The sequence below is a fragment of the Cervus canadensis genome, chromosome 2 (assembly GCF_019320065.1).
Source record: "Cervus canadensis isolate Bull #8, Minnesota chromosome 2, ASM1932006v1, whole genome shotgun sequence".
Lineage (NCBI taxonomy): Eukaryota > Metazoa > Chordata > Mammalia > Artiodactyla > Cervidae > Cervus > Cervus canadensis.
Genome location: NC_057387.1, coordinates 33,042,954 through 33,055,806, shown reverse-complemented (window position 1 = coordinate 33,055,806; position 12,853 = coordinate 33,042,954). Strand labels below are relative to the sequence as shown.

The window sequence follows — 12,853 nt, the reverse complement described above, 5'->3', positions numbered from 1 at the left end:
GTTAATGCATCTGCTAGCCTTTCCTAGCACTTCCCTGGTGGCTCAGTGGTAATCAGTCCACCTGCAATGCAGCAGACACAGAAGACAGTAGGTTTGATCCCCGGGTTGGGAAGATGCCCTGGAGGAGGGCATGGCAACCCACTCCAGTATTCTTGCCTGGGAAATCCCATGGACAGAGGAGCCTGGAGGGCAACAGTCCATGAGGTCGCTGAAGAGTCAGACATGCCTGTGCAACTGAGCGCGGGACAGCCTTTCCTAGACCAGTGCATTTCCCCTTGACCAGATCTCCCTGACCCCTCACTCTCTCCTATGTGTCACACCAGCCTTCCCCAGCCAGGTGTCTGTTCCATGCTGACTTCACTTAGCAGCTCTCCAATGGCACCAGTGAGTGACTCCTTCCCCCATGGGGGCTGTTTGCTCTGCAGGTCCAATGATGTGACCCAGTCTTGCAGCTCTGGGAGATCCACCACCATCCGAGTCAGATGCAGTCCACTCAAGCCTGCTCCTGGGAGTCTGTCACTGCCAAGGTAAAGGGATGTGACACAGTCTCCCTTCTTTGACATCACTCCATCCCAAGAACCAAACAGAGATTACTGAAGAAGAGCAAAAGAGAAAATTGTCTGAGCTCCATTAATGGGCCCTTGGGGACACAGTCATGGCTCCAAACCCTCGATCTTTAGATGTCAAGGATGGAGCAGAAGAGTAGAAGCTACCCTCACTCTCTAGAGCGTGCAGGCAGCTGCGTAGCAGAGTGATTAATGGCTAGGGCTGAGGGCCAGATTCAATTTCCCTCCTATACTTGCCAGCTCTGTTATGGATATAGTTCTTATCTTATCTAGGCCTCTTCTTTATTTGCAAAATGGGGATAATAATAAATTCCTTCAGGGGGGTGTTATGAGGATTAAATGAGATAATGAGACAAGATAATGAGATAATGTGCTTAGTCACTCAGTCACTCTTTGTGACCCCATGGACTGTAGCCCACTGGGCTCTTCTGTCCATGGGGATTCTTCAGGCAAGAATACTTGAGTGGGTTGACATAACCTCCTCCAAGGGATCTTCCCAACCCAGGGATGGACCCCTGCAGGGTCTCCCACACTACAGGTGGGTGCTTTACTATCTGAGCCACCAGGGAAACTCAACGAGATAATATATCCTTCCTACTATCAAATTAGTAAATGTTAGGGAATCCTAAGAATCTCTCTACAGCCAAAGACCCAATTCTGGATGTAATAGCCAAGGGCACTAAATCAAGGACTCTTGAACTAATTTGATTACATTACCCTTTCCCCCAGGCGTCCCTGGTGGGTCAGTGGTAAAGAATCTGCCTGCCAATGAAGGAGATGAGGGTTCAATTCTCCAGGAAGATCCCCTGGAGAAGGAAATGGCAACATACTCCAGTACTCCTGCCTGGGATACCCCATGGACAGAGGAGAGTAGTGGGCCACAGTCCATGGGGCTGCGACAGAATCAGACATGACTTACCAACTAACAACAATAACAACCTTTCCCCCTACCTTCCTCTTTTCACATAACACTAACGTCTTGAGGGTACCCATGTCTTGAGGAAGACGGTTTGGAAAATGCTGCTGCTAGGCAATGACTGGTCAGGGAGATGGGAAGCCAAGAGACACACTGTGACCCAGCAGTGGTATCAAAGTGTATGGTCACTGTTCTCGTTGCAAACATTAAAGTACATTGCAGATAGCAGGGACCTGAAGTTCATTCCCGAACACTGGCCCCTCACACCCAGCGCTCCACAGGAAGCTCTACACACTGCTGTATGTAAAATGGATAACCCACAAGGTCCTACTGCACAGCTCAGGGAACTCCGCCCAATGTTATGTGGCAGGCTGGACGGAGTTTGGGAAGAATGGACACATGTACACGTGTGGCTGAGTCCCTTCACTGTTCACCTGAAACTCTTACAGCATTGTTTGTTAGTCGGCTATACCCCAATAGAAAATAAAAACTTTAAAACGAAAGAAAAAGTGAAATGAAAGAAAGAAAAGGTGACTTTTGCAAAACATCCCATGTCCGTGGGGAGAACAGGAGCTTCTGAGGGCTTAGCTGGGTAACTGTGCTAGAGCCCAGACTGCTTACATGAGTTCTCATCTGATGTTGGCAGAAACATACGGGCAGAGGGTGGGGGTCCTGATGAAGGCTGGAAAGGCCTCTTATCACCAGGGAAATCAGAGAGCAAAACTAAGGCTAAGAACTAGTTGGAAGGATCACGATGGAACTGACAGTTTGACAAGGAGAAGACAGGTCAGGCAATTTATGAAATGATGGGACTCCAGCCAGATCTTCCCAACAGTCCAGCAAGCGTGCGCTCACGTCTCCTTTCTGCTCTGTTAGTACGTGCTCCGATGGGACCTGTGATGGCTGTAACTTCCACTTCCTGTGGGAGAGCATGGCCGCTTGCCCCCTCTGCTCAACTGCCGACTACCATGCTATCGTCAGCAGCTGTGTGGCCGGCATCCAGGTAGGCGTCTCTGCTTGGGGACTTCCCGGGAGACAGGTAAGTGTGATATCTGAGTTCCTTGTTTTTCTCCCCAACAGAAGACTACTTACGTGTGGCGAGAACCAAAGCTGTGCTCCGGTGGCATCTCCCTGCCTGAGCAGAGAGTCACCATCTGCAAAACGATAGACTTCTGGCTGAAAGTGGGCATCTCCGCAGGGACCTGCACGGCCATCCTGCTCACTGTCTTGACCTGTTACTTTTGGAAAAAGAATCAAAAGTATGTGATGGGTTTGGGGATGGCCAGGGCTGGATCATTGAGCTGGGAGGAGAGTATCTGAGAGTATAAATTCATAGCGCTGCTCTTTGGTATTGACCACAGTCCCTATGACTTTGGCCAGAGGCTTGTTGAGCCACTCATCCAGTATATGCCTTGGTTATCCTGACTCCTAGGGGCTTCCCTGGTGGCTCAGCAGTAAAGAATCTGCCTGCCATGCAGGAGACATGGGTTCAGTTCCTCCAGGAAGATCCCCTGGAGGAGGGCATGACAACCCACTCCAGTATTCTTGCCTGGAGAATCCCATGGACAAGGGAGCCTGGCGGGCTACAGTCCAGAGGGTCACAAAGAGTCAGACACGACTGAAGTGACTCAGCAGACACATACACATCTTAACTCCTAAACAGGGATGATACCACATGGCAGTCTACGAAAAGCTGTTAGATCTCAAAAGAAATGCAAAGAGAATTCTTAACTTGCTATTATTAATGATAAAAATGGTTTTACAGTTTCATGATTTCTATTCAGCTTTGAGATCACAGAAACACCTAGATTTAAGGGGAAAGATGCCTTACTTGGGAATCAGATTCCCTAGCCAAATCCCCAGCCTAATACCATTTTGCTATGTTTCAGTTCCATCACCCATGGTAAGGGAATATCTCCTTTTAGCCCAACCTTTCTCCTTTTCCTTTTATTACAGTTTGGTGTCTTGTCTTCCCCATTCCCTTGTCTCATAGGCTAGAGTACAAGTACTCCAAGCTGGTGATGAACGCTACCCTCAAGGACTGTGACCTGCCAGCCGCCGACAGCTGTGCCATCATGGAAGGCGAGGACGTGGAGGATGACCTCATCTTTACCAGCAAAAAGTCACTCTTTGGGAAAATCAAATCATTTACCTCCAAGGTAGGGAGGATGGCCAGTGCACTGAGGTCACCCTGGAGGCCAGGAGAAGACATCAGTCCTAGGACACTGAGACCCCACACTGTTTAGGGACCACTGTTCTGCTCCCTACCCTCCATGCGCTTCTATCCTCCCGCCTTGAGAATCCTGGCTTCTGTCTTCTGTATTTTCACACAAACACTTTTTCCCCTGAGGCCCAAGACTGCTCTGCACAAGGCTCCTTCTCTGCCATCATGCACTCCAGTGGATGGGCTGTTTGGGCCTTTTAACTTCCAGAAGGAGTACTGAAACATCCATGTTGAGGTTCAGAATCAGCCCCTGTCCCTCCAAAACAAAACAATAAACCAAAAACCTTTTTGTATTTTGGAGGGAGGGGAAGGGATGACCTCTAGGATCAACTTCTGGTAGAAGTGAGGCTCTCCTTTGGCCAGTGGAGGCTGCTGCCCCCTGGATGTCAGGCCCCTGTCCTTTGGGGGCTGAGTCACAGCTTCATCTAAGTTGTTCACCCTTGAAGAGTTCTGAACTGGGAGAGCTGACTCTGTATGGGTGGGTGAATGAGTCTGAAGCTCATAAATATTGAGATAGACCACACTGTCACTGGGCCTGGGGCAAGCAGAGAGCATTCGAGTGATTCCTCCAGGGCCATCGCCCTCTGCAGCAGCCCCACTCTGCCAGCACCCACAGTTCACTGCTGCCCTGACCAATTTATCCAACCCGAGTGGGGAGGGGGGCAACAGAAAAGGAAAGGAAGGTGGGTAGGTGTTTCCTTGGCCGAATCTCATTCCCTTTGTGCTGACCTTCCCTTGGCCTCCTTAGACCTTGAATGCTTTTTGTTTAACCAATGGGAGAACAGTTTACCCTGGGACGCTTGGGTCTTTCTGGAACTTCTAGAATTCAACAAAGATGCAAAGCAAGGGGCTTAAAGATATTTCTCATCCTCTGACTGACTGAAGGGAGCAAGAAGAATAGAGACTATCTTATGTCCATGTTTCCACAAAGCCACTGAAGAAAGCAGGAATTCCAAGAGGGTTCTTTCTGTCACCTCTTTTCCATTTCTCTCCTTTGTTCCCCAAACTTGCCCATGTGCAGCAGCCAGCTCCTGTCACCATCTCTCTTTCAGAGGACTCCTGATGGGTTTGACTCGGTGCCACTGAAGACATCCTCAGGAGGCCCAGACATGGACCTGTGAGGGACACTGCCCTGCCTCACCTGCCTCCTCACCTGGGCACATCACTTTGCAAGCCTGTGGCAATGTGGGTGCCACCTTCATGCAACACCCACTGCTGGAAATCTCTTCGTTGTGGCCTTATCAGAAGAAGTTTGAATTCCAGATCTTTGTTTTCTTTTTATAGAGTACCCAAACCTTCCTTTCTGCTTGCCTCAAACCTGCCAAATATACCCACACTTTGTTTATATATTACTCCCTCGCTTGCATCTTGTTTCCCAAAATGGACCAGCCGTCAGAGCCATAGCTTCATCTGCTCGTATTTCTTATTGCTCTGGAACAAAAGTACGTCCCTTTTTAAGTACAGAAACAACTCCCCCTGTCCTCTTATTTCAGGGCAGAAGCAGCCAGGAGTTTCCCCTGATCATTGCCCTCAGCTCATGATCTTTTTGGGAGAGAGGCTGGGTGAGGAGGGTATTGGCATCCCCTGATGGACCATCCTCCTGGTTGCCTGGATTCATCTCTCCTGGATAACTGGCTCCAACTGGTATAATGGACAGGCTGGGGGCCAGATGAGTAAACCCTGGGTAAGAAAAGGCTTGATAAGCACAAAGAGGCAATAAAGGAAGGTTTTATTTTGTTTTTTAAACTGGGTACTTCATTCCCTTTTCTTGAGTAAGCTATAACTGTTCTCGCTGGAACCAAAGGAAAAAGTTTGTTGAGAAAATGCCCAAAGCCCTGATGGATCTATTCTCCCCCTAGCATCACCTTTTCGTTATTTCATTTTTTAAACCTCCCACCTTCTCCCCATGACACTAAAGGGAACCAGGTAAGCCCCAACCCCAGATGTTCTAGCTTTATTCTCTATTTGTTTTTACCCAAAAATGACAAAACATTGCCAGTGGGGAAAATTCCTCATCCTTCAGTACCCCTACCTAAAGGCTTGGACCATATTGGGGAACACGCGTATTATATTTTGGAAGAATACAAGGAGGTCAAGGCTTTAATGGGGCCACACTGGAAAACCAGCCCACAACGGGATGGACCTGAGGTGGCCATGGTGCCTGCTTCTAAGCTTAGTTCATCTGCTCAGCCACAGAATAAACAACCTGTAGGCTGGCCAAGAAACGCACGGACTTCTAGCCCATGCCCCAGCAGTAAGTAGATCCAAATCAGTTTTCAAGGAGGAAACACTGGGGGAGTTGGACAAGGTGTTTGTCAAACTGGGAACCCCTGTACTTTCAAGCCCCTTTCTTTCCCTTCTTCTGTTCTCCTTTCCTTTGTGTGCTAAAAAACTAAAATGACTTCTGGCCCCACCTTCTGCTAGCATCGTTCTTAAAGGTGAGTAAAGTAAATGGCCTCTTTGCCCCTTTTCTTGACTTTCACAACAAGTGTAAGTGATGAGCTTTAACTAGAATGGTAAAACCAGAGCAAGAGTTTAAGTTCTCTTTTTCTTTCGACTAATGGCAATTCTCTTCCCCTCACTATTTGGCTAGAATGATGTCCTGGTTCAAGGGCCCAGTTGCCCATGGTTTGTGCCTGTCTCCTTTCTCAAATGGCCATTTGGCGACCAGTTGGTAGGTCAAGCTTGGAGATGACACTTGTAAATGGTTTGTCTGCTGCATAATGATCTGCCCCTGCTGCCCTGGCAATGGTCTTATAGAAGGGTCTGTGAGAACTGGAACCCTGCTGTGACTTCTGGCCAGAAACAGCATCACTGAAGGCAGGCAGTCCCTTTGATTCAATAAATCTAGAAGCTTTTCTTTGGTATCTAATTTCTTCCTCCTCTTGTGGGACTGAGGCTCTCAGAACCTGTGGCCATGGTGGAATTTCTTCCAATGGAGGCAGATAGTCAGCTTCTCAGTGCCAGCCTGAAGTTTTCCGTAGTCTCAACAATGCCCCGGGCATCTGCTTTTCCACCAAATAACTTTATTTTGTGACAAAGGCCACAGAAGGTACACAGACTGTGCTAGAATCAATCAGAAAAAAATAGGTATTTTTGATTTCTTTATTCTGACATCTTGAAATTGAGTGATCCTAGAGCAACCTCAAACTCTACTGACTTAATCATAATACTTCAAAGATCTCCTTTCTATATCCCTTAGTGTACTGATTTCTGCAAATATTCCCCGCATCCTGCAAGGAACTCCTGAGATATTCTATAAGGGTCATCTGTTGCTCCCCTAGCAACTTAGACATGATAGATATTTTTTAATAGCTCTATTGAGGTATAATTCAAATTCCATGCAAATTCACTCATTTAAAACACACAATTCAACAGATTTTAGTATACTCACAGAATTGTACACCTATTACCATAGTCAAATTTAGAACACACATGAGTTATTTTACATGGGGAAAACCTTTAGTAAACTAAGACTATAGTGTTTTGCACAAGCTTTTAGGGGAGGGAGAGTGGGCTCAGGAGATAAAATATTAAATCCCATTTAGGGGAGGGGGGATCGGGATGGGGAACACATGTAAATCCATGGCTGATTCATGTCAATGTATGGCAAAAACCACTACAATATTGTAATTAGCCTCCAACTAGTAAAAATAAATGAAATAATAATAATAATAAAAAGAAATCCCATTTAGTTACCTAGAGTCCAAGAATACACATGTAAGTCTCATCATGTAGGTGTCACCTGTATTTGGCTGAGAGTACAAATGAAGACTGGTGTATTCAAGGACCAGGGGATTTCTTATGCCAACAAAACTTTTTTTTTTTTTTTTGTCTCACTCTACATTGAAGATAAGACTGACTATATTTATACAACAGAGACTTTGTAATGGATTTTTCAACTTTGTGAAACCAAATTCTTATCTCATCAAGACTGATTGGATCTCCTTTTTACTCTGTATTCCAAGAGTTTGTAGTTTATTAGGGGATGGGTATTGCGTGTCATACTTTTTTGGTGAAATAAAAATAACCTTTCAGTTGTTTTTCTTAAACAGGTTTGGATGAGTGAGTGAGAAATGGTAAATGCCCTTAAAACGTAAGCTGGATGAGTGAGTGAGAAATGGTAAATGCCCTTAAAACTTAAGCTGAAGAGGAGGACTCTGGAACCCCAGAGTGACAGAGAAGAAAGCACACTTGGGAGCAAGAGGGACCTCTGCTACAAGCATCTCACCACCTGCTGAGGAATCAGCCAGCCATCAAAGCCTCAGTTTCCACAATAGTAAAACACGCCTGATGATGCCTCACCTCCCAAGACCGGGTGAGGATCGGAAAAGAGAACACATAAAACACTGAGCATGTCGGTTCCATTCCCCTCCAGTTCAGTTTTCTCTTGGGAGGCACCAAGGCCAGCCGCATAACAGTGTGCCTACAAAGACAGGTGAAATTAGCTTATTTGGGTATGGTATTGATTATCATGGACTAGATGTGGATAAAATCCTAGAGGACACCAAGGACCCACCATTTCCCAGTGCAGCTGGATTTTCCTGCTTCTGTGCTTTGCTGTACTCCAGTTGAGGGCCCTTAGTCCTAGAAAGAATTCCCTCAGCTGGTTGGTTGTGACCCACATTTGTTTTGACTGGGTGGTACCTGGGTGGTGGTGTTATTGTTTAGTCACTAAGTCGTGCCTGACTCTTTGTGACCCCATGGACTGTATAGCCCTACAGGTTCCTCTGTCCATGGGATTTTCCAGGCAAGAACACTGGAGTGGGCTGCCATTTCCTACTGCAGGGGATCTTCTTGACACAGGGATCAAACCCTGGTCTCTGGTGTTGCAGGCGGATTCTTTACCACTGAGCTACTAGGGAAACCTGGGTTATACAGGTGGCTAACTAGTTAATTAAATTTTGCTATACCATGCAGCCTGTGGGATCTTAGTTCCCCAATCAGGGATCAGACTCAGGCCCTTGGCAGTGAAAGTAAGAAAGTCTTAACCATTGGACTGCCAGGAAATTCCCTAAATATTTAAATATTTTAAATATTACCCCTGCTTATAGGATAATATCTAAACTCTTAAATTATTTTTGGCTGCACTGGGTCTTCATTGATGCATGCAGGCCTTCTCTAGTTGCAGGGAGCAGGGACTACTCTCCAGTTGGCGTACTCAGGCTTCTTATTGCAGTGGCTTCTCTCGTTGCAGAGGAAGGACTCTAGGGCGCGTGGGCTCAGTCGCTGTGACTCACAACTTTAGTTTCTCTGTGGCATGTGGACTCTTCCTGGACTAGGGACTGAACCCATGTCCCCTGCGTTGGCAGGGAAATTCTTAACCACTGAATCACTGGGGAAGTCCAAAATCTAAACTAAGAAAGTAGGAAAGGAAACTCGCATTAATTAGGCATCTCTATGTATCAAGCCTGAACTAAGTTCTTTCATAACATTGCCCACCTGGTTCTCAGAACAGGCCTAGAGGCAGGTATTAGCCCCACTATAACAGGTGAGGAACAGATTTACCAATATGGTATACATGGTCCCTAACTGCACACACTATCCGATGTGTGTGCTGTGCTGAGGCCCTTCAGTTGTGTCTGACTCCTTGTGACCCCATGGACTATGGCCCGCCAGGCTCCTCTGTCCATGGGATTCTCCAGGCAAGAATATTGGAGTGGGTTGCCATGCCCTGCTCCAGGGGATCTTCTCAACCCAGGGACCCAACCTATAGTCTCTTACACCTCCTGTAATGGCAGGCAGGTTCTTTACCGCTAGCACCACCTATTCTACAGCACACGCTCTCACCACATTGAAATTTTCACTGTTCCTCAGTCAGAAGCTCTGTCATACCTCCCCGCCTTGACGCATGCCTCTGCTTTTGCTTTCCTTTTCACCTGATAGACCCCCATCCAGTTTTCAAAGTCACTCCACTGGGAAGCCCTCCCTGACTCACCCACTGGGGATGCAATAGTGAATAAATAATCACATGGGAGTGCCGCAGTTCACTGACATGAATTCAGCCATAGACTGTACTGTGTCCCAGGGTATCAAATAAGCAATAGACACGACCAAGCTTGAAACTGGGACTAGGGGAGTGGAAGGGGTGAATGTGTGAAGTGAAACACATTGTCAGGGAACCAGGCAAGAAGATACTAAGGACATGGTCTAATATTTAAAGAAGATATTTAAGAACCACAGAGCCACAATGGGTATTGGAGAGACAGAGAAATTGAGGCTTTCTCAATTTGATACAGGGGCTTCCCAGGGGGTGCAGTGATAATCTGCCTGCAAATGAAGACACAAGAGACCTGGGTTTAATCCCTGGGTCGGGAAGATCCCCTGGAGGAGGAAATGGCAGTATTCTCGCCTGGAAAATCCCATGATAGAGGAGCCTGGCGGGCTGCAGTCCATGGGGTCACAGAGTCGGACAGAGACACGACCGAGTGACTAAGCACTAGTATGATACAGAATGACGGGAGAATTGACACAACGCTCCAATTTGAACAGAGTGAGAGGCAGGATCAAAGTCCTCCCTGTCCAGGCAGCCCTCTCTGACCTTTACTATTTTTAAATGGTTCCTCCTTGTTGCCCAAGGACAGCAACAGCAACTTCCTGTTACTGTGTGTCTAACCGGAGGGAGTGGGCAGTAGAACTCAAGGTGGTGCTATCAGTTCCTGCTGAGACAATATGATCAAGTTTTCTGAACAATGAGAACCTAGAAGGGTGCTGAACCAATCTGAGGGGAGAGGTGAAGAGAGTGGCAGAGAAAGATTCCAGGAGGAAGGAGGAGTTAGCCAGTTTGGAGAACAGGAGGGGGAAATGAGAGTTCAAGGCAGAAGGAACTTGCACAAAGGTTCAAGGCCAGGAAGGGAAGCCACAAAGAGCTCAGGATGCAGGGCTTGAGGGGGAAATGCCAAGAGAGAAAGAGGGACCATATTGCAGAAGTTGGTAGGGGGCAGATCATGAAAGGCTTCGCAAGCTCTCTTTGAACATCTCCTGAGGGCAACAGGTAGGCATTGAAGGCTTCCTTCCAGCAGAGGAGAGGACAAGGCTTGCATATCAAATCCTGAGAAGCTCTACTTCAAACCCAAAAGAGCAACAGAAGAGCAAGGAGGCGCTAAGGCAAGGCCCAGGAGAGCCCTCCCACGTTAGCCAGCTCTGAACTGGTGAAAACCACAGATGGCATCTCTCCCTGGGTGCCCACCCTCTTTTCTAGCTCCCTCCCTGCAGGTTCTTGTTCGCCCTGGGCTGCCCACAAGTTTCCCAGGACCCCCATGGCACTATCTCACCTAGGATTCTGTTTCCTGAACCTGTAACAAGCTTCTAACCCCTCACTCTACTCCCTGCAACTTATTCACTCAACAGGGATTTAGTAAGTACCACCCACCAGTGTAAGGCGTGGGGCTTCCCAGGTGGTGCTAGTTGTAAAGAACCCATCTGCCAATGCAGGAAACTGGATCCCTAGGTTGGGAAGATCCCCTGGAGGAGGGCATGGCAACCAACACCAGTATTCTTGCCTGAAGAATCCCCATGGGATCCTGGCAGGCTATAGTCCATGGGATTGCAGAGTCAGATGCAACAGCATTTGAGTATAAGATGCCATGCTAGGTCCTGTGGAGATAAAGATGCAAATATCCAATGGTTTCTGCCCTATAAGATAAAGTCACTTTTTTTTTTTTTTTTTGGCCAGATTCCTCAAGGCCCTGTTTTCTGCTAAGGAATGCTAACAAAGGGACAAGCCCAAACATTGGACTATCTTAGATACTTACCGGGCTTCCCTAGTAGCTCAGATGGTAAAGCATCTGCCTGCAATGCAGGAGACCCGGGTTCGATACCTGGGTCAGGAAGAGCCCCTGGAGAAGGAAATGGTAACCCACTCCAGTATTATTGCCTGGAGAATTCCATGGACAGAGGAGCCTGGTGGCCCATGGGGTTGCAAAGAGTCGGACACAAATGAATGGCTAATACACAAGCAAGATACTTACCAGTAGTCAGGCTTTGGTTCCATTACTTAACTTCCCTGGGGCTCAGTTTATTCATACAAAAGGTAAAGGAGTTGGGCTAACTATTTTGTAGAAGGGGTTCCTTGAACCCTGGAGTCCTCAGATGCAGCACCCAAGAACTATTCTCAGTATTAAAGTCTAATAGAAATCACCCATTTGAAAGTGGTATCAAATCACACCATCACTCTGTAACAAAAGTATTTATGTTGATCTGTGTTAGCTTCTGATAGGAATTATTCAGTGTGATAACATAGGTATTTCCTGCAAGAAAATCCTAATTGGCAGCCATACATGGCTGATTATCAAGAAGGGAAAATGAATCATTTTTAAAAAATCATATTAGACAAAAATATTTCAAAACATGGGGGACAAGGGGATGAAAAGGTTAGGGCTAGGCTAGTAAATAAAGTCACCTCCAGCTCTAAAAATCCTGTGATTCTAAGCTGATAAATGAAATATCCTATTATGTTAATTTATTATACTTACCAGGTAGAGTGAGCATTTTAAAGGAAGATGTCTGTAAGGATTTGGGAATAGGCATACTGTTCCTCATCCTTCCACTTTAGATGTCTGTAATCTAATGATAAAACTAATGGTGAAAATTCCAATTCGGAGAGATCAGAATTTTAAGGTCATCCTTCCAGTTATATCGATGACCTCCTTAAAGTGTTAGCTCAGTGACTCTCCTCCCCTCAGCCTGGGCCCCTGAAGCCTCAGGAACACCCATCACTGTTTTGAAACTTAGCAACAATACACTTTGGCACTGCCTTCACTGACAGGAAAGCAGTCAGCTCCCATCAAAGACTTGCCCTCAGAAGATTTCAGGAAACCCAACCCTTTGAGGACAGTCTTCTTACACACTTTCTTCAGTGACTGTAGCTCTCAACACTTCCTTTACACTGGTTTTAAATCTAACATCCTCGGTATGTAGAACCTAGGGGGCCAAACCCAGACAAATGCCTTTCTCTAAGTCTCCCCCTGAGTCTCTACTAGTCAGCTCCATCACTAGTATTAGCCATGCCCTACACCTCAGAGTTGGCTTGGCAGAACTTTGCTGGGGAGTAGGACAGCAATGCCATACCCTCATGACAGGTGCACAAGCAAATGGCATAAGACCAAGGTCTTAGCACAGTTAGCTTTGGGGCACTGAGGGTGGGAC

General features: G+C 46.8%; 1 protein-coding gene across 1 annotated transcript in view; it reads left to right on the top strand.

The window, feature by feature from the left end:
- ELAPOR1 (endosome-lysosome associated apoptosis and autophagy regulator 1) overlaps nucleotides 1–5,452 on the top strand; it is a 69,310-nt gene extending 63,858 nt beyond the window's left edge. The window contains exons 18-22 of the mRNA XM_043460449.1: nucleotides 426–527; nucleotides 2,359–2,485; nucleotides 2,563–2,741; nucleotides 3,476–3,641; nucleotides 4,759–5,452. Of these exons, the coding sequence (XP_043316384.1) occupies nucleotides 426–527; nucleotides 2,359–2,485; nucleotides 2,563–2,741; nucleotides 3,476–3,641; nucleotides 4,759–4,827 (643 nt within the window). The 3' untranslated portion in view covers nucleotides 4,828–5,452. The remainder of the gene's footprint in view (nucleotides 1–425; nucleotides 528–2,358; nucleotides 2,486–2,562; nucleotides 2,742–3,475; nucleotides 3,642–4,758) is intronic.
- Nucleotides 5,453–12,853: the final 7,401 nt, after the last annotated feature.